Below are 25,849 nucleotides of genomic sequence, written 5' to 3' on the forward strand. Positions count from 1 at the left end.
TCATTTTGTGTTTATATATTATATACTGATTTTCCTATTTGTCTATATTTATATCTCTGTATTGTGTTTATAGAGTCCTTTCTATTTTTCTATCTGTCTTTCAGTTACATAGAGTACTATGTAGCTATCTACATTATTAATTATATAGTGCCTTTCATATATATCTATCCCTATGATGTTCCTATAAATAGCCATGTAACGGTTAAGGCTTTAAACCTGAAGCCCTGAAATTTCTGGGTTCAAATCCCACTACTGACACTGTGTGACCCTGAGCAAGTGACTTCACCTTCCTGCGCTCCAATTGAAAATAAAGCAAAAAAAAATGTTGCTTCGATAAAGGCATCAGTCAAATAATACACCATAATAACTGATAACTGTAAAATATCAGACTAGATCCAGATTTTCACAGAATTCTTGCATTTAACCACACAGACTCCTTGCTCTGTCAGTATCCTGCTGTCTACCATGCGTCAAAGATGTCCACAAAACCCAAAGAGCCGACTTCACAAGTAAAGACGCCTTCCCAGAATCAAACGGTTCTTTGCCAAGACCACCCGACCCAGTAAAGTGACATTACAGAAGCGTAATTTTTCAAAAATTGGAGATGATCTCCCGAGTGACAGTGGATCACCTCCGGTTCTGTCTCTGGACTCGTACACCGCTACTTTATTTTGCAAAGCCACCAGCATAACCGAGTCAAGCCCCACACCTATCAAACATCCAGTATCACATCCTACGGATTAAGCCTACCTTCGGTCCCATTCTGGGTGAAATGGCCAAAACGGTTAGATTTCTTGAGCACAACAGGAGAATTCCCCAAGTCGGAATCAATCTTTGTCTGATATGGCGTCGTCCACGACCACAGCAGAGTTCAGATGGACAAGATAAGAGCAAGTGTCCGCAACATGGAGAGCAAGGCAGATCAAGCCGATAGTACGGGCGCTTCCAGGCACATGCAGAATTGATTGCATTCTTACTTCCAACTCTGAAGCGTCACGTGAGCCGAATCCGAAGATGAACCTATGCAGTCATGCCAAGAACACCCCCCCTCCCCACCACCACCCCTGCCTGCCGCCCTCCCATCATTTTAGCAATTGATAACACAACACTACTAAAGAGCTTTGTTCAGTCCTGTAGCGTGACTGAACTTTTGAGTTTTAATACTTTTAGGAATGCCTTGGATGATGAACACAGTCAAACGGCTCGAAAATTCGGAGCCTGGGCAAGACACAGGAGAGCAGACGTGTGACATTTCAGCTGGCAGCGGCGGCGCTCCAGTTGTGTGCACAGATGTAGCTCTCCTGTGGGCGCAGGCACCTCTCGAGGAGGCCGAGCTTCCCGCCGGGGTCCGGCCCCGTCCACCCCTCCCTCCATCTCTCCCCTCCCCTGCTTTCCTTCCCCTCCCCTGTCTAATGATGTTGACATATTCACGCGCCGCAGAGTAGTAGTGATGCTTTGCTGAAACGTTACAGTTTCCGACACCTTCTTTTTATAACTCAGCTCTGTCCCCTCCACTCGACCTGTCAAAACCACGCCTATGGAGCCACACAATTGGTCCGAAAGCGTCAAATAGCCAATCAACAGGGCCCCGCTGCTCGCAACACACAACACATCCATACAATCTGCAGCCCAGAGCGCACAGAAGCGCAGGGAAACCCTCAGTGCTGAGCTCTCGCTTCCTCTCTCTGTCAGCGGACTCTTCTTTTTCTTCCCCCTTTTCTTTTTTTTTCCTCCTTGTCCTTCTTTTTTTATTATTGTTTTGGAGCAGAGGAATCGTGCTATACGCAGCCGAGGCTTTTGCAAGAAATCTGCACGATTTTGCAGCAACAGATTGCTAGGAATAACAACTCATTCTTTCAGAATCAAGCAAATCAAATTAAATTTTCACGAAAAGAAAGCCAAGTCATTTCCATGTGCCGAAAGAAAAGTCTGACGTGATGGCACGATGATTTTACTAAAAACAGATTAACATAGAGGATTGTTCTCCTTTAAGGCTTATTCTTAACACTTCTGAGGGACAGGGATCATATTTCTCGTTTCTTTTTTCAAGACAAGGGTTTTTTTTTCCTTTCTGGATACGGCGAACAAAAGCATAAAAAAATTAGACGCATCGTGCCAAAACTGAACTCTTCTTGGAATGCATCTTATTTTCACCTTCAGATATTCTTCTTCTCGTCAAGTTAAAACGTGCTGCTGCTAAGAAGGTGTCTGTCGTACAAATAATAAGCACAACTAATCCGGCAACTTCAATAACAAACAACTGGACGTCTGTTTTGGGGAGTGAATGAGTTTACCGATGAGAGATCCAGTCATTCCGGGCACAAGTATGGCATATCATCCCTTTTTACCTCACCGCGCTCCGGACTTCGCCATGAGCGCTCTCCTGGGCCACCAGCCTCCATTCTTCCCGGCACTTGCTCTGCCCCCGAACGGTGCAGCGCCGCTCTCCCTTCCGGGAGCCCTGGGAAAACCAATTATGGATCAGCTGGTGGGCGCCGCCGAGACCGGCCTGCATTTCTCCTCCTTGGGACACCAAGCTGCGGCGGCGGCAGCGGCGGCGGCAGCGCATCTCAGGCCTCTGAAAAGTCTGGAGCCCGAAGAAGATGTGGAGGATGACCCTAAAGTTCATCTGGAAGCCAAAGAGCTTTGGGAGCAGTTCCACAAGCGTGGCACTGAAATGGTTATCACGAAATCCGGAAGGTAAGCCTGGCCCCTCTTTTTTTAATTTTTTTTTTGTTTTGGGAGATTCATGTTAGAGAACAATAAGGCCGAGACAATAGTTATTGAGCTGTCCTCCGAAAATGTCACTGAGCAGGAAACATTTGCGTTTGTGATTTAGGATTTCTTCAAAATGCAAAGGGTGTGCTTAGACAATTTTCTCTTTTGCAGTGAGATATTCAAACTGAAGAATAAATAATAATCGATTTCTGTTATTCAGATGTTACATGAGGAGAAAAATGACAGTGCATGCTGTAAACGAATTACATTGAAACGACTTCGGCGAAATTCCTTCTGGAAGCTTAAAGGGCTTCAACACCAGCCGCCTTGGTGACTGTTTAACTTGTGTTTACTTTCATCCTGTCAATTGGCGATTATAAAATCATAAACAGTGCAGGAACGGAGAGCCGCGAGCGAAACGAATACTTGAGCAAACCTCGGTCGGAAAGGCCGTTCGCGTTTGTGCGGATTCAAACAGGCGCCCTTTCGCTGTGTGACTGGACCCTGAAATGGAGTTTCACCGAACACGGTCGAGCCCTGCGTTTACTGCTTCACCGTACGATCGCTCGCTCGAGTCCCAAGAAGTGCACCTTTGTATTGTAGCGCCAGGAACTAAAGTTGGATTTTTAAAGTTCCTCGAAGAAACAAAAAAACGTTTAATGCGAATCTGTTCTCAACTTGACAGATTTACACTTGAATTTGGTTTGGGGTTTTAGCAAATGCGAGGGCTTTTTAGATCAGCATTCCGTGCTTTTATTCGTTTGTGCACTTTTGTCATTTTAGCGAGCAGGTTTTGTTTATTTTTGCAAAAAACGCGGACCTCTCAAAAATCAAACTGCTGTTACTCTAGTGGTCCTTAAAATAAAGGAAGAAATTACTACTACTACTAATAATAATAACGTCAATGTTCACTGCTTATTTTCAAAGGCGAATGTTTCCACCCTTTAAAGTGAGATGCACTGGTTTGGACAAGAAAGCCAAGTACATTTTGTTGATGGACATTGTAGCGGCAGATGACTGTAGATACAAGTTCCACAATTCTCGCTGGATGGTGGCTGGCAAAGCTGACCCTGAAATGCCAAAGCGGATGTACATTCACCCCGACAGTCCGGCCACTGGCGAGCAGTGGATGTCCAAGGTCGTCAATTTCCACAAACTTAAACTGACAAACAACATCTCCGACAAGCACGGCTTTGTAAGTTCATCTCTTTCTTCTTTTTTAATGTGAATAATGAAGTAGGCTGAATTTCCATTTGTGCTTCTATTTGTACTTTTTAAAAATGAGCGTGTGAGCCTTTGTTGTGAATTCGGTGGGGGTCATCAGTGCGTTTAGCCTCTCATGTTTAATAAATGCAGCACTTTAAAAAAAATGTTCACAAAAAGTGCTTTTGTTATTCGATCCATTATTTATAAAGTGCAACATGTATATTGATCTTTGAATGTATATTTGTACAAGTTATTAGCACCTTTTGAAAATTTTGTTCAGAAAAAATGCTTTTCATTACCCACTGGCATAAAGCACAACTAGTGCATTTGGCCCTTGCGTGTATTTTAAAATTATATGTACTGTAAAAAAAAAACTAACAAAAATGCTTTTCATTAAACATTGTCTTGCTCTGTGTAATTTATAAAGTACAACTAGTATGTTGATCCTTACGTGTATTTTTTAAATTATTATGTATGGCTCTTTTTAAAAACACTAACAAGAAAATACTCCTCACAAGGCATTGTCATACAATAATTGTAAAAGATCAGTATATTGACACCTAAGTCTATTTCTCTATAAACTGTATGGCGCTTTTTAACATTTGCTGACAAAAATGCTCTGCACAAGGCACTGTCATGGTGGCCACAGCTTATAAAGGTCGTCCTGACGTGTATGCTTTTTAATTATTTTGTATAGATCTTAAAAATGCTGTTCATAAAGCATTATTATTTATAAGCACAACCGGTATATTGAGCCTTAAATTTATTTTAGATCATTTGTTGACTTTTTTTTATTTTGTTCTCAAAAATGCTTTTAATAAAGCTTTGCCATAATATGCATAATTTATAAAGTACAGCATTAAATTGACCTTTACGTGTATTTTTATAGTGTTGAGTAGCATTTTAAAAAATTACAAAATAATTCTTTTCATAAGGCATTATCACACTGTAATTTATGAAGGAGTACCAGTATATTGGTCCTTACCTGAGTTTTCTATAATTTGTATAATGCTTTATTTAAAATCTCTTTTTACAAAAATGCGTTGCACAAGGCATTGTCGTGCTCGCCATAATTTATAAAGTCCAAGCAGTGTGTTGGTCTTTACTTGTGCTTTTAAATTATTTTCTACACTTGTAAAAAGAAATAAAAAAAACAAAGCTACAAATGCCGTTGACAAGTCCTACTCACGTATAAGTCACAGCCAGACCACTAGATTGATCCTTAAGTGTATTTCTCTATTAAGCTGTTGGCGCTTTTTAAAATGTGGTCACAAAAATGCTTTTCACAAGACATTGTTATAATATGTATAATTTATAAAATGCAACCAGGTTATTGGTCCTTACGTGTGTTTTTAATTGTTTTGTATAGCTTTTTTTTAAATAACAAGAATAAGATAACAAGGCGTTGTCATATTATAATTTACAAAGCACTACCAGTAGGTTTATCCTTAACGTGTATTTTTTTCTTAATTTGTATCACTTTAAAAAAGCAAAAACAACAAAGCAAGAAATGCTGTTCACGAGGCATTGTCAGTTTGTAAAGCTCTTATCATTTTTCTTTAGTTTCTATAGCGCTCTTTAAAGCACGTTCACAAAAATGCTTTTGTCAGGGCATTTTCATACTGTAATCTATAAACGACCATTTAGTAAGTGTATTTTTTATGATTTATATTGCCCATTTTTAAAAACGTGCGCACACGAATGCTTTTCGCTGATTTACACTGAGTGTATTTTTCCATGATGTGTATAGCTCTTTCCAAACTAATGTGCACACACGAAGGCTTTTCACAAGGCATCGCCACGCTCTCCATAATTTGTAAAGTCCGAGCAGCACGTCGGTCCTTGCAAGCCCGCTTCGTGACACTTTTTCACAATAACCTCGGCAGCGTTAAAGCAAATCTGCGGTGTCCTCCGCCGTTCCCCCTGGCTGTCTCAACTCGTGGGGTCGGCGTGGGGCTCCACTCGAAGCGCTCATTTGGCGCTGTGGATTTTATTGCTGGACTTGGTGTCTATATCCTTTTACAATTTTATTTCATATATTTGTAAATCATTTAAGAAGCTAATATTACTTTTTTATGTTCAGCCTGCCTCTAGATTTCTGTTTATAATTTATTTGTTAAATTGGATGTCGTGATATTTTGGGGTAATCCCAGAAGGTTGTACAGAATGCTGAAGTTTTATTACTTTCGGTGACAGCTTTACTCTGGATGTTGGGGCGCTGCAGGTTTCTAGACATGTTGCCTGTTCTTGTCCGTGTGAGCCCCTCTAACAGGCCGCGCCTGTCCTGTCCTGTCCTCTGTTACAGACCATTCTCAATTCAATGCACAAATACCAGCCGAGGTTTCACATCGTCAGAGCCAACGACATCCTCAAACTTCCGTACAGCACGTTTCGAACTTACGTGTTTCCTGAAACGGAATTCATAGCCGTGACTGCCTACCAGAACGATAAGGTAAGTTACTGGCTTTGTTTTAATTTATGGCTGCTGGCTTTGATTCGTTTGCTTTCTTTTTTGTCAAATTCGAGCGACGTTCAGGTTAAAAGGTGTGCACTTCATATAGATGGAGGCCTGCTGTCCACTTTGGCGTTTAGCTAATGGCTTCATTTTCTGTCGCCTTTCTTACTGTAAAATAGTATGTATGTATATATATGTATGTGTGTATGTATTTATAAAAAAAGGAACGTGAAAGAGCCTGTCGTTGTGCCAATGCCAGTGCCTCACTGACATTTCTGTTTTTATTTGTATTTCCAAGTGTTGTTTTAATGCTCGTGCTGTTGACTTGAGAGATTCACGTGGAGGTCGTTAAAGTGAGGGGCTGCGGTTAACCGCTTTGAACACGAGAAAGGCGCTATAGAGATCAAATGTTTTATTTGTTGCTGTTACTATAACCGTAGGCCGCCGTTTTGTTCTGTGCGGATGGTGAAATGTTTTTTTAAATTGGAGTCCATGACTGGGTGCTGATCTTAATGCCATTGTATGCCCACTGAAGAACATTTTTGAAAACGTGTTAAAAATACAAGCATGCAAATTAATAAATGGCTCCTTATTTTGGGGGGTGGGATTTGGTGTTTCATGCACTTTCACTGTTGTGCTTTTGCTATCGTGACTTGTGTGTGACAGGCCACGACACTGTGGTGAATTTTGTAAAATTTCGTAAAGATTCCAGATGTACTGTAAGTGAAATAAAAGTAAAGGCTGCCAGGTTACCTTTCGGTTCCGATTTATGGACTCGCTTGTCTCTTTCAAATTCTGGTTTATTTCGTCCGTAAATCGGAATTTAGACCGGAAAAGTCGGCTGGAAGGATCTTTACGTGCCGCCTGAGGTCACTGTGGGCACCGCTGAGCTCACCGCGAGTGCCACCACCTTGCCCGCCTGCACAGCTCTGTGCCAGCTTACCTGTGGGGTATTCGGATGGTAATGTCGAAGTGGGCTGCCCGTTTAGGCCGAGCACGCGGTGTTTTCTTTTCTCAAATTGTAACTTTCATTTTTTTTAAACAGATAACGCAGTTGAAAATCGATAATAACCCTTTCGCCAAAGGGTTTCGTGACACTGGCAATGGCAGGAGAGAGAAACGGTAAGTTCATAGTTTGTTTATAAAGTAGTGTAAATGTTACTGTCAATAAATAACAAATTGAAAAATATTGCATGCGATATTTCCCCTTGGGGATTAATAAAGTATCTATCTATCTATTTGGATCTGTCTTCGATTATTTCACGGATGTCTTATCTTATCCAGAGTTTGGATTATGTTTGAGACCGGCGTCTGCACAAATTGTGCACAAACGTTACTTTGCGAAGGGCGTGTAACACTCACAGCATTTGTTCTTTTGTTTTACTTTTAAAGACACAACGCAGTTATTTCCATTATGCAAATGATGATAAAGTCCGATGGTAGAGTGTTGGAACAAACCCCAATGTACAGATTTCAACACATTTAATCTTGAGCTCAAATCTTACCTGACAAGGCCGCTATAATTAAGAGTATTCGCTTCATTTGCATGCTCACAATTAGAGCTCAGCCAGCCAAGAAAGTCTCCGTGAAAATAATCAGTGGGGGCCGAAGAGGAAGAGCCCCCCGCTGCCCAGTGGCTATCGCGTGGAGGCGAAGGAGCTCAAGTTCAAAAGACATTTTCGAGTTGTGCTGTCAGTCAGCCAGTCGAGGATCAGTGGAAGGAAAACTGTGTTTTATGTGTCCATACATTTAATATCAAAGGACTGGGCTTATTTCGTGTGTTTATTTATGTCTGCCTTTGTTTATTCACTTCTACTGTGCAGAAAGCAGTTAGCCTTGCAATCCATGCGATCATTTGAGGAACAGCAGAAAAAGGAAAACGGGACTTCGGACGACTCTTCCAGCGAACACACCCCCTTCAAGTGTTTCGGCCAAGTGTCCTCCCCCGCTGTGTCTACCATGGGGGCCTCTACCCTTAAAGGTCTGTGGACATTCTGCTGTTTCTGTACCGGCGTTCAACTCCTTAAACCTACCGATAGGCGGACTTTTTTTGGGAGGGGGGGGGGGGGGGTCGCTCAAGAGATTTTTGGGTGAAAGCGAAACGGGCGCTTCCTAATGGCGGGGCGGCCTGCTGTAGATTGTAGTCTGAAATCCTCAAAAACAGCCGAGCGTTCATGAGAGTTCACACACCGCTCGACGTGCGGACGAAGGCTGAGTGCATTACGGTAAATTAAAGGACATTGATAAACGGATTGACGAGGCCCTGAATAAGTGAGAGACAGACGGGGAAAACAGACAGCAATATATAATATCTACATATTACTAGGAATAAAGCATAGACTTACCTTTCTATCTGTCTATTCTTAAATATCATTGTTACCGATCAGCGGCCCTTCTGTCACTTATATCAGGATTGTTAACAGCACCAGTACATTCGCTTGTTTTGTTGTTTGAAAAATTAAGAATTGTGTCCAATAAACTCAATTATAATTTTGGAATTTCTGTATCATGAAAAAAATGAAGAATTTTTAGTCAGCAGATTTTTGTTGAATCAAGTCAAGATTAAAACCAAGAAGACATGAAAAAACCAGAGCAGCCATCCAGGCGTTATTAATGTTGAAGGAACTGCTGCAAGTAGATTGGAGGTCGAGTTTACGTATTATAACCTAATTAATCAACTCGATATATTTCAAGAAACCCAGGCTGTAACAGATGTTTTATATTCTACAGAAAATGAATGTCTTTAGTGATACATTTTGAATAAAAAAGCTTGAGAGTTGTTAATGATTTTAAATACGACAGACCAGTGTCTCTTAATATGACTGCATGTTATACTTGTAAATAAGGTTTGTTTAAGTATATATATAATATTAATATTGTGCCTTTCCGGAGAGATTTTGCTCATGTTCTAAGAGTGAAGTGTTCCAATATTTTCAGGGGGTGTAAACTCCAGTTTGCTAATTATGTTGAATTAAATGTAGACAAGATAACTAGAAAAAAATAATAATAATATAGTGCCTTTCCTATCTGTCTGTTCATCTGTTTACGAGCCTCACTGCGAATGTAATTGCCAGGTTAAAAAGGATTAAAAAATGTCCTAATTGTCTTTGTTTGTAGTCATTCTTGTATATACTTTAGAAAGTTTTGTTGTTAGTCAAAATATGATAATATTACTTGTTTATTGAGCTTCTGTCCCCCTGAGACATGTAAGGTTCTGCTGTCTTTCTTATTTATCTTAATATGGTGCCTTTTACGTCTCTCTATCTATTATATAGTGCCTTTCATATCGAGTTGTCTGTCATATAGTGCCTTCCCTATTTATCTCACTGCCAAGTTTAGCAGATAGTCTTTTATTATTTGAATCTTGTTCGTCATTGTTGTGTATATTGTGAAGGTTTGTTTTCGGTGTTAATATAACAAGTTCACGTATTTTCACATCTGTCTGTCTGTCTTTGTGGCTCGGATGTATGAAAGTTTATAGCTGGTCACCTGTTCTGGACATGAAACATTTGAATAACCGTGAAGAGGCACAGAAGGTCCGAGAACAAAAACCTTCGTTCTGTGCGCCCACCTCTCCATTCGTCTGCGTGTATTACGGACGTTTTCAAATATTATATTTTTATAAAAGTGAGACGTAGTTGGGGGGGGGGGGGGTTGCTAAAATACCCTGTTTCTTGATTTTGTTTTTTTAAATCACCGTCTCCTCTTTGATTAGCTGTAAAGGTTTTTTTTTGTTTTTTTTAAGTAATTTTACTTTTTTTCGTTTGCCAGAATTCTGCACAAGCGACGCAGAAAGCGACGAAGAAAATAAAGAAGACCACACACAGGAAAGAAACGAATCGAGCAAAGTCACCACCACGAGCACTGAAGACTCTAGGAAAGTGGGCGGAAGCCCCCCGAAAGCGGACTTGTTTTCTCCCGGCGATTACGTAAGCAGGGTCCGCGACGAGCTACCTAAAACCGAAAAGAGCCTGGCAGACTCTCGGCACAGCCCGACCAGCACGGCGAGGACTCTGGGCAGGGAGGACCCCAAAAGCCCAATCCGCGACCACTCCAAATCGGACGAGTGCAGGTCGCTGAGCAAGGAGACCTTTGTACCCTTGACCGTCCAGACAGACAGCGGCACCCACTTGAGCCAGGGGCACCTGCATAACTTTGGATTTCCTGCCGGCCTGGCTGGGCAGCCGTTTTTCAACCCGCTGAGTGGGGCTCACCCGTTTCTCTTGCACCCCAGTCAATTCAGCATGAGCAATGCCTTCTCAAACATGGCGGCAGCGGGCATGGGACCTCTGCTGGCAGCCGTCTCCTCTAGGGATGTTAGTGCACTGGACACAGCTGGCAGCATCGGCTCGTCACCGCAGGGACTTTCTGGGGCCTCGGCGCTCCCTTTCCACCTGCAGCAGCACGTCCTGGCATCACAGGTAAGCAGAATGGCTTCGCTGTCTTTTTGGAATAAGAAGAAGAAGAACAGGAGAAATGCATTTGTTTATCTATCTATTATATAGTGCCTTTCTGTCTGTCTATCTGTGTGTGTGTATTAATGTGTATATAGGAATGGCGCTATAAAAAGGCTTTAAATGCATATAGAAAGAAAACTTACCTGCCAAAAATCACATCTGTATTGTTAAACTGTATCTGAAGGGATTAAGAAAGTATATGGGGAAGAAATAAATAAAATGATACCTAGCTGGCCTGTTACTGGAATAATAATAATAATAATAATAATACAATATTATTATGTGGCGCCTCTCTCGCTCTGAAAAGAATGGCGCTATAAAAGGTAGCACACTTTAACTTGCATTTGCAAATAAAAGCCGCCTGTTAAAAATTCCATTTCTGGTCTTGAGTTTTATAAGCAATAGTTACACCTAGCAGGCCTATTATTTACTGAAATATAATAATAATAATAATAGTAATAATGTATATGTTATTTATGTAGTGCCTTTCTCTTGGTGAAAAGTAATGGCGATATAAAGACGTTGTAAAGTTTAACTTGGAGATACGAAGGAAACTCACCTGCTCGAAATCACCTGCACTGTGCTTTATACACACAGTAGCGAGTACCCTAACAGAGGACATATTATTGTGTTATTATTGATTAATTCTCCTGTTTACTTGTATTGTTTGTCTTTTTACTTTTCTTCCTCGTTATTATGATTATTATTAAAGTGTGCCTGAGTGTAGTAATCATAACCTGCATGTCGTTTTCCATACGAACAACTGCAAACCTACTTTTGCCCACCCTGTATATTCGTATGACCACTTTAGTGTTAGTTGGCACGCAGCTGGCACATTTCATCATACGTTTTATCAATAAAGCGCCTTTCCCGTTAGCAATATAAAACGTTTAAAACTATATAAAGCAAAAATACAACGTATACAAAGCAAACCCGCCATTCTAAAAATTCCATTTGTAACATTGAATTCTATTGGCTTTGCTATGCCATTTTATTGGAGCAGTAATTATAAAATCTTGCATTCATACCACATGGTGAAAGGATTGGCGCTACGTATCGTTTTAAATATCATTCTTTAGTGCGTTTCAGAGCTTGTTGATATAAATGAGCTTTTTTCATTCAGTGATATTTTGCTTTGGCAGACACTCGGCGTATTTATCGTTATATTTTACAAGCAGACAATAATAGAAATGAGTGAGCCGGTAAAGGACACTGTACTGTTACTGTATTACAAACCGACAGATTTCTCTGCAAGTGCCCGACGATAGCAATTCTTCCTGCCCGCCTGTTCGCAGTGCCCTTCACATTTCCCTCTCAATTCCGATTGCGATGCCACTTTCGCTCCCCTCGGCCCTCACACGCCGTGGACGTCCCGGTGATTTGTGTTTGCTGACCTTTGTGACGAGGCGTCCATGGCAGCGCGGTCAGGAGATCTTATCGGCGCTCAGGTGCCGCTCGCAGTCCGGCCGTCACTTAATTCATTGATGGGCAGATTATGGCGGATCGTGCGACGGGGGTCCATGCTTTCTGTCTTTTTTTTGTACTTTTGTTCACTCTGTGACCCCCTCGACTGTTGGGTATTCATTGTCCTTTCTTTCTTTCTCTCTCTCTTTGCAGGGACTGGCCATGTCTCCCTTCGGAAGTCTTTTTCCCTACCCGTACACCTACATGGCCGCCGCTGCGGCCGCCTCTTCGGCTGCCTCCTCATCTGTCCACCGCCATCCCTTCCTTAACGCAGTGCGCCCCCGTCTCCGCTACAACCCTTACTCGGTGCCCATGACCCTGCCGGACAGCAGCACCCTGCTCACCACGGCGGCCCTCCCCGCCATGTCCGCCGGAGCGGCTGACGCCAAGCCTACGAGCCCGGGCTCTGCCGGGCTGGACTCCACCTCGGAGCTCAACAGCAGGTCGTCGACCATGTCCTCCGGATCGGTGTCCCTGTCACCCAAACTGTGCTCCGAAAAAGAGTCGACGAACGAACTGCAGAACATTCAGCGCTTGGTTAGCGGGCTGGACTCGAAACAGGACAGATCGAGGAGCGGCTCGCCATAGAAGAGTGGAGAGGAGAAGGCACGCCGGGCGAAGGGTGCGGAGATCCATTCCGAAATTGTGGATTTGCTGGTTGATTTTTGTTTTCCCCTCCCAATGCACTTTGTTCACAAACGTAAAAAAAAGAAAGAAAAATCTGCTTCGACTACCTAATACGTTAAAGAAAGTCGACCTGGAGACCTGAACGCGTTAGCGAGTGTGTGATGCTGCTAAGTGACCTCCTCAGCACACGGCTGATGGCCCCGGACATTTGTCACATGAAATGGCGACTTTCTGCTCCTGTTCCTAGTTTAGCCTGTGTCAGGGTATGCTGTGGTTCGTATCAGTTACATGCAGACGATATACGGTGATGTTTGAGAAATGCGACTTCAAGGCTTTGCATGCCTTCACATATCCATGTTACTTTTTATTAATGAGTATTTACCTATTGGAATTTCAACATATTTGTTTTTTAATACTCAAGATTATAATAAATGGTTTTGGGGGGGGGGGGGGGGATGTGTAAATTTCGATATGTGATTAAAAACAGGGGAGGGGAATTTAATTCGAGTCGGGAAAGATAACTCAATCTAGGACTATTAAAGTATTTATGTAATTATTTGGCATAAAGTGTACATATGTTGAATTTGAATACTCAAAACTTTACGTTTAATTTATTGATGTTGTACATAGGTGTGTAAATAAAAAAACAAAAATAACAATCTTGTCTCTATGTTGTAGTCGTGGACATTTCTAATCGGACACCTGCGAGCCCCTTGAGTGCTGCTGCAGGTCTCAGTGCCGAACCCCCCAAACCCCCCAGCAGCCCCCCTGCACGCTGAGCCGTCCCCCGGCGCGCCGCTTGGGTTTTACCTTTGACTCGCTCGCTCGCTCGCTTCTCGTCCCAAAATGCAGCTTTGGCGATCAAGTGCCGGACAATGTGGAAGTATGAAGGCTTCTTTGTGTTCGAAAACTGTTGTCTGTCCTCTGTATTGAGATTATTTTTTTTTATTTCTGTTTTTGAAAGGTTCAATAAAATTATTGAAATGCACTGTGATGTCTAGTAAATAAATGTCTGGATTCAAAAATAAATATGAGAGTAACCTTGGTGTTATTTACTTGTATTTGAATTGCAAAAAATCAGAAATACAACGCTTGAATGGATAACGTGTTTCGTAAATTGTGAGCTGTGCCTATTTTATGATTACAAATTCTTTCAATAGTAATAATGATACTTTTTATTTATATAGCGCCTTTCCTACGGTTAGTACTCTTTCAAGCCACTATTGAAAAAAAAAATGTTTTTGTGTTGCATTTTACAAATAATTTCTGCACTGTTAATAATTGCTAACTACTTGAATGCCACTTCTTTTCTAAATGTCACATTGTACAAATAATTTCTACAGACGACTTATACTTGTAACTAACCAACTAATTAATTCACTTAATTCCACTGCTGCTATAAATGTTACATTTTACACAATTGATATAAAAGTGTGTTAAGACAGCATTTATTTATTAAGTTATGTCCACTGTTTTTCTGTAATATTTTACAAATAATTTCACAGACGATTTAATAATAACTTAATAACAGCTAATTAATTATCGTAATTCCACCGCTGTTCTGTTTTTCATTTTACAAGCAGTTGATACAGAAATATAATAATAAAAATAAATAGTACTAGTAGTCTCGTTGCTCTTCTATTAACATTTTACTTTATTTATTATTTAACTCACTTTATTTAACACTTTTATTTTCTACTGACAGACTCTTATCAAGTGTTACTAACTGCTAGCGAACTTAATGCCCCCTCGTTTCTAAATGTTACCTTTTACAAACCATTTCTACGAACAGACGACGATAACTGAGCACTGAAAAGCCCCGCAAACACGACCGAGCAGAGACCCCCAAGTCCTTAAGAATAATGAAACGTTCGGCTCTGACGGCGCATGTCGCCTTCCGTATCCATTTGTTCAAATCATTTCTGTATCTTCTGCCATTCTCTACATTGCCACGAAATTACTGAATTAGACATCTTTAAAATCCGGGCGATATGGTGGGGGGCTCAAACTGTGCGAGCTAGGCGGCCCCTATAGCATAAATACAGGTTGATTTTCTGTATTACAATATTAATTTTTTAATGCGAGCAACATAAAGAGCACAAACATCTCTGATCTCTGGAAGGTGTGGGCGGTTTGTGACACAAGAAGGGAGGGGGACAAAAGGACACTTGCTTGTAGTTCCTGGATCATTTCCTGGAAGATGTCGACTAAAATGAGTATTTGTATTTATTTTTGATGAAAAAATGATTTACTTGCTCCTAATTGAAATATGAAATCGTAAAACGCCGTTTATCTAGCAGGCATTGTGTGTGTCCAGTGGGTTTATCGAGCGCCTATCTTTATTTGTATATAGTAATGTTAATAAGTAACTGTAGTGGCGCTCGTCGATGAGGGTAAACAGCTTGCAATCTATGCGGATTACCCTTCCTATTGCTCACCTGGCGCCTCCGCTGATCTCTTCGCTGATTTTATTGTACGCCAGGCGCCTGTGAAGCTGCCGATGCGATGCGCTGATTAGTGACGTTCCTCTGGAGGCGGCTGCCACCTGCAGGCCACGGAGGGAAGTGCCTGCATTGTGGCCGCCGTGTCAATCACTCGCTTTTTTGTGTGGTTTACAGGAAACGCGTTTATATAAAGAAACATCAATTCGTGTTTTATGCAGCGAGTACTTCAAAGAAATGTGTACGTTGTCATTTTAAAGCTAAATACCGTACGGGTGTGGTAAAGCTTGAGAAGAAGCGTTTGGTTTAATGGCGGAAATGAGTGTCTCCTATGCATTCTTGCAAATGTCTCTATAGTGTGTCAAGAGAGAAACGGGAATCAGCGTAAAAGTGTAAGGGAGCAACTGAAAATGAGGTAACCAGGGCACAGAGGAAAGTGAGCTATGCCATTATTTTTTTAGCTGAAACTCGGCCAGGCGGCATTTGCGAAAGTGGCTTAGAAATCAGGAAATAAAAATTCTGCCTTGACACCCCAGCCGTGCCATCTTAGTAGCCTTTAAAAAATCGAAGGAGTCTTCTTCAAATGTTGGCAACCAAAGGGGTTTGCCGCTGTGGTGCCATTGAATGTGCCAGTTTCACAGATAAAGGCGTTGGAGGCGCCGTGGACTGGAGGACAAATGGCAGCCGATGGTGGGCGACTACAGGGCTTAGTGTGAGGAGAATGTATAATAATTATTATTATTATCAAATGTTATTTGTCCTCACACTGTACAATATTTCCAGTAATGTTTAGTCGTGCCTAACGAATATAAACTTGTACGTGTGCGCGCCTAGTGATCGCCGCTCTCTTAGTGTTACCGGCTGCCCCTCATTTCTCTCACTACTTGATTTATTTCATCTGTGCGGTTCTCAACAAAACGTAAATTATTCGATGAGGACGAAACTCAAATGTGCTGCTGCAGAGCCGAAGTGGCCTCTGAAAGCGTCCGAATGGACACCTCGGGCATTCGCGTAACACAAAGCGACGCAAACCAAAAGGCGATCTGCCCCCACATTACACACGCGACCCCTCCGAGTGTCACATAAATATTTCAACTTGTCGAATCCCCCAAATGTTAAAACCGCTTCCATCCACTTAAACCGGGGGGAGGCAACACGACCTCCTCGTAATATCACGGCAGACGGGCAGGCCCTCACTCTTAGATTATCGAAGACCCCAAATCAGTGATGGTCCCCCGTGTCCCACAATTCCTGTCTGCTAATTTTAATTGTAAAAATGTAAAGAAATAAAGAGAATGACAGAGAAAACGGCCTTCGAAGACTGGAGATTAGAAACCCCGAGTGCGAAAATGTAAAAGGCTTTGATAAAAGCGAGGCCTGTTCTAGCAGAGGTCCATGTTTGGCCTCATCGGTCAAGCGGCGCCTGTGACAAACGCGCGGACCCTCACCTTGTGGGCTGCTCTGTTTTGAACGCTGAAATGGGGTCTAGAGGGCTGCTTTTTTGGATGGACAAATATAAATGGAATCTCCTTTTCCTTCATTTTGTAAAGAGTAAAAACCCAACATGTTATGGTCGCGTATGCCACCAAAGAAAAGACCGCAGCGCGCGGGGCTTTCACGAGTTCACCACCGAAAACTTCATTCCAACTCTGTGGTCTCGCCGTCGAAAAAATATCAAATAAATAAATATTTATACATAAATAGAAATAAAGCGTAAGGTGTGTCGACGGGGGTTGAGAAATAATTCACAATCAGCGATCGCGTTACGACCAAGAGGAACAGCAGAGGATTGTGTGCTGAGACTGAACGGAACATCGGGACTGGCATTGGAGATTTACACAGAAAGGCAAGGCGCTATATTACAGACAGACAGGTTCGTATACAAAGGGAAAGAACTTCAGGCACGGGAAAGGTGCTGTATAAATACAAAGTATCGTTTTTATTATAGATACATAAAAAAGGCGCGTTGGATAGACTTTATTTATAAAAAGAAACTTTATTTAATTCATTATGAAATTCATTAAAAACACATTTTCAAAACAAAAAAATACATATGACATTCTTAGTAATTCCACAATCAGGACTTCCAAACAGTCTCATTCAATTCCTCCTTTATTATATCGATACCTGCCCATAGATAATAAAGGCGCTACATGATAGCTCGAAAAAAAATTGAAATTGAATAATTGAAAAGTGCGATGTAAATGAAATGTATTATTTTTACTATACATACAAAAGAAAGGCGCTAAATAACAAATAGATAAATAAACCGAAACCTTAAGCGTAGCAAACCTGGCAAATAAATAAAATGTCTTATTTTTATTATTGATAGTTAAGAAAGGCACTATGTAATAGATCGCTTTTTTAAATCAAACTATATTACATTCACTATGAAATTCATTAAAATCGCAAAATCCCACCACTGAAAATAAAACTTTCAAAAAATAAAAACTCGAACAGTAATTTTTGCCAACCAGGACCCCAAACACTCTCATTTTGCACTTTTGTCTCCGTTACATAACCCATAGACAGTAAAAGCGCCATATAATAGACAGATCGATTGGAAAGTTAACAGATCCAATAAATTGTATAAGTAAAAACAAAAACAAATCGATGCAGTCCAATGACATTAAATTGCTCCTACTATTTTTTTAATGAAGTTTAAACATTAATCCTTAGGAATTATAATTCTGTGAGTGGATGAGGAGTCGATTTGAAATCTAGAAATGTTCTCGTTTAGTTTTTGTGTTCGTCTCCACCGTAAAGTCGGTAAATTAGCTGAATGTTACCGTTGAAGTGTAAAGAGTTGGCCTGCGCACACCACCAAGTCTTTTACTGTGTCTTTATTTATTTGTATTCCACTACACGATTATTTTGATGCTCCTAGTATTTTATTTCTGCCGGTTACATTTGCCGTTTTAATGAAGTGAGCGGTAAATGTATTTTAAAAATGTTTGAAATGCTCGATGATTTTGCGTGTTTATGTTTTAAAGGTAACTTTAACGTTTACGGTGACTGCGAACATCGGACGTATAACTGGCTCCATGTCTTTGGTTTGTTTCCCCCGTTGAAGCGCAGGCAGGTGAAGCGAGTCGCTCAGGGTCATACAAAGGGATTTGGACCCACAAGCTCAGGGTTTGAAGCCCAAAGCCTTAACAGCTACACCCGCTGCCTGCTATTAGAAGAGCTGATTTAACTTTGGCTCTTTTGCTGTGTACTTATTATTCGTATTAGTGAAACACGCGATTCTAAAATGAACTCCCACTTGATTCGGAATTCTGATCCGTTTGTATCCTGGGGGATTGCGGACGGATGGGCGACGCGTGCTTTTATTTCAATCATATTTTTCCCAGTCGAAGAAGTGGCCACCAGGCCGTCGTTACCTTTTTGATTAATCGATCGATTGATTGATTTTCCCGAACACGTCACCTCATCAGTTTTCGACTACCAAACCCTTTAATTCGCGACAAGGACCGACCTTACATTTAACAAGAGTATTTGATGGCCGCTGCTTTACACTTTTAAGGTGGCCGTAGCTTCCATCGGCGCTCCTTTCTAAGATGTCCCCTACAATATTTCCAGGCCCGTCATGTCCCCCCCAAACCCCCCCCCCCCCCCCCCCCCCCCCCCCGTGGTGGCACCTTGTCACGGGTTCTCGTAGCGCATTTCCCAAGGCGAGCGAACTCTGGACATTTTCATTAAAAAGTTGCGCTCGGCAGCTGCGGCTGACATGAAGAGGGGCCTGCAGGGCTCAGGACGCAGGCGGCGGTGGGCTTTGCTTTGCTTTGCTTTTTTTTCTGGCTGTTTACTGGTGAAAGTCGCAGATGACCTCGAATCCTCATAACGCTCAACAGTGAAGACAGCCTCGATTTGTACGGTCCTCTGGGGGGTCACCACGCCCCCCTTGAAATCCTCAATCTGCCCCTCTGCCAGGTTTGGTTTTTAGATGGGATACCCCTCAGTATGATATGTTCGTGTCGTCTTTTATTTTTCGACGGCCTTCCCAGCTAAGTTAATGTTAAAATTATTTGCTTGGTATTTTATGACAAGCAAACAGACTGGCTAATGACACCTAAAAATGGCATGAAAAATAAACGTGTTAATTAGGAGCGTAATCATAGCAGCCGTAATCGTCGTTATGACGATCGTGCGAACTGTAAATATTATTAATAATAATAGCAAAAGCGTCTCTCACTTCAGTCAGCATTTGTTAACAGCAGCCCCGCGTTTTAATTTCCATTTATCCCCCTTGTTTGCTCCTCGGGTGGCTGACCTCCCCAAAACGCCAGCCTGCTGCCTCGTCACGGCATCCAAACCCGAATGAGTGACACGCAAAGACTCCGCCCACACATGCACGAACAGGGCGGGGCGGAGCTTAGGGGCGCTCTGCCGTGCCCTCTGTAGGGTGCCGACGCCATCTGGCGGCCACCTTCGGAACTGACGGGCGTTCTGTATATTGGCAGGCAACGTCGACATAACGAGTACGACACTAAAATAAAAAGGCTACCGCGATTTCATACTAGCGTACCTCATAAATAAATAATGTTTACACTGCCATTTAATTCATCCACTTTGTAAGGTGCTCCTTCGGTACAGTTCAGGGTCGTGGGGCAGCCGGGACGCCTTTATTATTAGGCGAAACTGAAAAAACACAAGTATATAAAATATATTGATGGCTATCACTATATCAATTGAGGATAATAATTAAAGATAGTGTTAGAATGTCCGAAAGTTGAGTGGCGGTGGGCTTACCATAGAAAATCAGAAGGTCATGGCTGGGACGTTTTCTTTTGCACATGCCCATTACCCCGCATTATGATCGAAGTCCCCTTTATGATTTCTTTCGTTTTAGTTAGACGGGCAGGCAGCGATTTGGATTAAAATAAAGACTCACTCACAGAGTAAAATGAAGTGCGTGTGATGCGGCGTTGAAATGACTCGTTAATTGTCTCGTGTGGCGCAAACCGCTGAATGCCGACCCCGTTGTAGGGCTGACAAAAAGGGGGTGGGCATCCATGCCAGTTCCGCAACTTCATACGATTTATTTATAGCAAGAACAGACGGCGAGAAAAAAATAAGAGACCAAGGTTCAAATCAGCAGTAAGCAGACCGACGCAGCATTTAAAAATACAATAATGGGGCAGGTCTCTTCTCCATGCCGTCTCGGTGGCTTTGGGGGAAAAATGAACGAGAGGGCTCAGCGGGACATCGTGGGGTGGGGTGGCAGGGAAGGCTGTGAAGGACCCTAAATGACAACGTCTAACGGCAAACGGCCTGATGAGAACGTTAGTCGGTCCTGAAAACAGAAAAACAAAAACGAGAAGTGCACATTCGGGACAGTCTCGAAATTCGTTACAAATGAGCACTTCTGTCACTTTTTATCAGAATAAAGTCTTTCTTCTTTTTCTTATTCTTCTTCTGATATTAAAATATCTGTTAACGCGGCATTCAACAAAACACTCGTGCAGTTTCTTTCAAGTTACCGAGCTGGGAGATAAATGAAGAAGACACTCCGCCAGGGGGCACCGTGCTGGGTTGGGCATCTCACCTTCACGGAGGTGAAATAAAATGAAAAAATAAACGAAAAATCGACAAAACAGAATCAGAGCCAAGTGCACAAAAAAGCGAACGAAAAGACGGCGAGAAAGAGAAAGACGTAAAAACTCGCGTGGATGTGAGCAGACAGTCGGACTTCGAGGAAACCGCAAAGGTGGACGACGTGTACTGGGACTGAAGAGGAAAGAAGAGGCGGCCGCTCGTAGCGCCTTTAGCTCTGCATACGAAAGCCACAAAGTCCGTCTTTCTTCTTTGTATTTCTTTCTATTTCTTTTCTATTCTGTTATTTATTTATCTATTTGTGAAATCCACATCTTTCTTTCTTTCTTTCTTTTTAATAATTTATATAATATACAATATTTCGTTTTTACTTTCTTTCCATTTATATATTTCTTTATTCCTTTATTTATATTTAATCCGTACACTGTTTTTTGTTTTTTATTTATTTCTAGATTTTATAGTCTTTTTTCTATCTACACGTTTTTATTTAATTTAAAATTATTTTGTTTATGTATTTTAAAAATTTACACTATTTCTATTTATGAATATAGTTTTAAAATATACAATTGTTATTTCTTTCTAACTTTCTTTGTTTCTATTTATTTCTCCCTGAATTAATATTTTTTAAATTCTTCACTTTTTTATCTTTCTTTCTTTCTTTCTTTCTTTCTTTCTTTCTTTCTTTCTTTCTTTCTTTCTTTCTTTCTGCTCCCACCTTTCCCTGTCTCCGTCTCTCGTGCTACTACTTGGTACGACGAACCCCACTCGCCGCCATTGCGTGGCCCTCCCGCAGGTTTTCTTTTTTCTCACAGATCCCTGACTGTTTCTTTTGGTCGCCTTGAAACGCGGGAGTAACGCGAAAATGAAGTCCGTTATAAACAAACGTCAATGTTTTTAGGAAGATTATTAGAATATTATTCGTTTTAAAGTTTGGCGGCATCGCCCACAGACAGTACAGAAATCATAAATAAGTAACCGTTTATTGTATGTAGTGCCTTTCGAAGTAATAACGTAGAAAATTCAAATACAACGATACAAACATGTTTCCTCCACGCCATTATCCAGATCATCATATGAACTCTTACATCCCCTGAAGTGCCGTGCAAAGACTTTCATTTCGTTAACACACGTCAGTCAGTTTATGTCGGCCGACTCGTTGTCTTTGACTTGACCCGTTCGAGTTTTGTTTCCTTCCCGCCGCTTTTATTTTTTCGTTTTAAACGGTGAAGGCGGCAGGAGTAGAAATTGGGCATTAAAAAGTTGGTACGACGCTGGGAAAATTGCATCGCAAAGGAAGTGCCTATGTAGAGAAGCCATGTCATTTATTTTTGAAATATTTAATGGATAGAATTAAAGATGTGTGGAATCTTTTTGAACGTCCATCGTATAATAATAATAATAATAATAATAACAAAAAACGTAGTATTATTTAATTTATTATTATTATTATTATTGTTATTATTAAAAAGACGTTCAAAAGATAAAAAAATATGAAGGCTTGTGCTGAAAAAGAAAGATAAATTCGTTTTGAAAATAATTAATAAACTAAGGTTATGCCAGATTACATGATTCCATGTCGCCTGAAGAAGGGGTCTGAGTTGCCTGGAAAGCTTGCATATTGTAATCTTTCTAGTTAGCCAATAAAAGGTGTCATTTGCTTGGCTTTTCTCTACATTCCCAAAGGCTAACACGGTACAACACCGCGGTACTAAACTAAGGTTACAAACGGAATCACAACGAAGGCCCATTCTGTGTAAAGGTATATTTGAAATAATAATTGAATTGCTTCTGATGGTACATTTTTTACACTTGAAATGGCGCAGTCACGAGTCACAGTAACACATTTTTAAGAACTGATTAATTTCTGCGTGTACTCTGGTACGGATGTTGTTCTTATTGGTTCAATAGCACCGTCTGTACGCCTTGGACGTTTTCGTTTTTATGAAGGTCTTGCATTATTCATACTTACACCATATGTTGTAAAATAACTATAAAGCCTAACAGAGAGCACGGAGAGAAGTAGCCGTGCTGATAACAGAACTCATCTCAACAGAAGCGCGTCACCCTGACGCCCCGTCCAGGCGCTGCTGCTGCTTCGTGCCCTGTGCTGGCTGGGATGGCTCCGGCAGACCCCCGTGACCCTGCACTTAGGATATAGCGGGTTGGATAATGGATGGATGGATGGATGGATGGATGGATGGCTCCAGCTGCCCAGGATAAGATGGTTTGAAGATGGACGGATGGGTGGATTACATGGCGTCGCCTCCCGAAGCCCGCTTAGTCCATCTGGTGTTCGCGGGGAGCCAATACATCCATCCATCCCGCAGTCCCAAAATTGGCCACGTCTGTAATGCCACCACGTCCTTCATGTAATGTCCGGTGTCTTTTTAAGAGTCACTCACAATGGCGGAGCGGCGCGTGTTTCCCTTCAGCCGGACTTTTGACGAGCTGCTCGTTTTATATCTTAGTGAACCTCATGGCGACGCGCTCACTCCGCTGTCTTCTCTGTCATTTGCACCCGTGTCTGAACGCATTCTCTGTGAACCTGTAAGCCGATTTTCCAAAAATAACGAGTGGTTTTGTTTTCAAACTCAAACACATTTAACTGAAATGAATGTGCCTTCATTTTAAATGTACAATCTTAAAAAAACGAGGAGGTGGTGTCCGGTTAAGGGAAGAAAAGAAAACGCTGCAATACCGAGAGTGAGCGGCAGGTGGCGGTGTTCAGTCTTTGTGAACAGCTAAAGCGGTCAGAGGCCCTCAGAATCGACCCTGACGGGACTTTGAACTTTTATCAATGTCTGTGTTCACAGAGCGGCGAAGGCCTTTCTCATGATGTCAGAGTTTAAAATCAATCAGAGGACATCATTTTAAAACGCACTCCGTTGTGAAGCAGCTGACTACGTGGATTAAAGGACTGGAATAAAAACCTGAAGGTTGAACGCCTCTGGGAGGGAGCTGAACGAGCCCCTGGACTGGGCACAAACCAGTGATGTCTTCTTGGAAGTCGCTGTGCCTCATTAACCCAAAGCGTGTTCTCCTGGTGAGGTGGACTGGCGATGCTAAATTCTCCCTGGTGTGTGTGTGAGTTCACCCTCTGATGGACTGGCGTCCAGTCCAGTGATTTCTCCTGCCCTTGCACACTGCGCTGTTAGGATAGGCTCCAGTCCCTCCACGATCCTGCTCAGGATAAGTGAGTTTGAAAATGGACAGACGTTAACGGACATGAACAGCAGCACTAGGACGTTTACTTGGTGGGACCCCTCAGGACCACTTTGAATTGTTCTTGTGTTGTCTCATTAATCAGTTGTGATGTTATGATGGCCTTCCCAATGGCGCCAGGTCCAAAGACAGACATCCAGTCCAAAGTTGCAGGTCCGTAACTCACCGCTACGCTTCACTCTTTGTGATTTGATGTCCTGTCCATGCGCTGGTCACCAAACACGAAGTGCTCCAACTCTGGGTCACCATGGCATGGCTTATGTCCATAGTGGCCCCTGGCATTTCTGTGCCTCAATAGATTTTGAAAGCGTAAAGAAGAAAGTCTCAGCACCAAAGCCATTGTCACTTTTATTTCATGGGCTGCTCCCACCCGTAGTGAAGAAGTGTCTGAATGGGCATTCGGTCAAAGGGGGGCAAAGAGACAACATCTGCGATACTTAAAAAAAACACATACGAGCATAAATGAAGACTTTAAGTGCCAGGCCATGCCTATCGGTCACCGTGTGGGCGCCACTGTCACGCTCACTCACACAAGGCACAAAGCGGGGGGCTCGTGTTCAGTCAGCATGGCACGTTTTTAAAATGAGTGTCTAATATTGGGCTGAGTGTCTGCTTTGTGATGTTCTTGTCCCTCCCTCTCTATGTCGCTCCCTTCTTCTTATTACCCATCCATCCATCCATCCATTTTCACTGATCTTCTAAGCCCCTCTGGCTCTTGGTCTTCCAGTTGAAGGCAGTTGTTGAAACCCTTTCAAGGGGACGAGTGCTCTAACGTTGTTGTCACCATTGTGTCCCACATTTGCTTGATTGCTACCTCCTGCTCTTGGTGTCTGCTAATCTCCTCTGCTTCCTTTGTTAGGTGATTAGCATCTCCTGGGGTAGCAACATCAGCGGGAAGGCAGGTCTTCACCTTTCTGTCGTGGAGCTCTGTACTGTATCTGGTCAACTGGCTGCCATTGCTCGATCGGTGTTGATAGCCATGTCCCTCGTCGTGGTAACGTCACTGATGTTCGTGACACTTTGTGTCTTATGCTCACGGCAGAACTCAGGTACTTCATGTCCGGCTTTCTTGCACATTGGCCAATGCAGGTGGTTGGCGAAGTGGTCAGTGGGCACTAACACCGGGCGGGCGGCCAGCCAGCCACCATGTGGCTTATGTGCTCGTGAAATGTGTGGCCCACTTGCCATTGACATTCATCTTAAGGACGGCTTTGTGATGGAGTCGAGTGGCTGATCTTGGGCTGTGACTATGAGAGTCTCCATCTGGCCTTTGAGTCCCAAGCTTCAAAGGCACGCGTGAGATGCTTCTTGATCTACCTGTGCTTCTGCTAGTGCTTGAAGAACTGACCATGCAGTGGATCCTCCTTGTGTCTTTCCATGCTCTCCTTCAGGTGGGTCTTCAAGGGTACACTCATAGACCCCTCCCAGTGGGGCCTCAGTTGCAGATCCCCTGAATGAGTGTCGGCGTTTGGATGGTGGATCTCACTCACGCATGGTAAGAAACTGTAGAGTTTTACTGTCAAGCTTCTCCTTTCTCCAGGCGATTTTGTCCAAGCTACGCGCTGGCACTGGGACTTGTAGGCTGTTGAGAGCCGCCATCTTGTTATGGGCGCTGAGCTCTGATTTCAGGAGCAGGTGACTGTTGTAGAGAGAAGGCCAGAAGCAGTTGCATTGCGTCTTTGTGGACCTGAGAAAGCAAATGA

General features: G+C 42.4%; 1 protein-coding gene across 1 annotated transcript; it reads left to right on the forward strand.

Annotated features, from left to right (window-relative positions):
- The first annotated feature begins 1,753 nt into the window (after window positions 1-1,753).
- tbx3a (T-box transcription factor 3a) lies at window positions 1,754-13,579 on the forward strand. The gene is made up of 7 exons (XM_028824651.2): window positions 1,754-2,700; window positions 3,646-3,913; window positions 6,230-6,376; window positions 7,425-7,501; window positions 8,203-8,360; window positions 10,151-10,800; window positions 12,454-13,579. The coding sequence occupies exons 1-7, from the start codon at window positions 2,285-2,287 to the stop codon at window positions 12,886-12,888; spliced, it is 2,151 nt and encodes a 716-aa protein (XP_028680484.2). The 5' UTR covers window positions 1,754-2,284; the 3' UTR covers window positions 12,889-13,579.
- Window positions 13,580-25,849: the final 12,270 nt, after the last annotated feature.

The sequence above is a fragment of the Erpetoichthys calabaricus genome, chromosome 18, assembly GCF_900747795.2.
Source record: "Erpetoichthys calabaricus chromosome 18, fErpCal1.3, whole genome shotgun sequence".
Taxonomy (NCBI): Eukaryota; Metazoa; Chordata; class Cladistia; order Polypteriformes; family Polypteridae; genus Erpetoichthys; species Erpetoichthys calabaricus.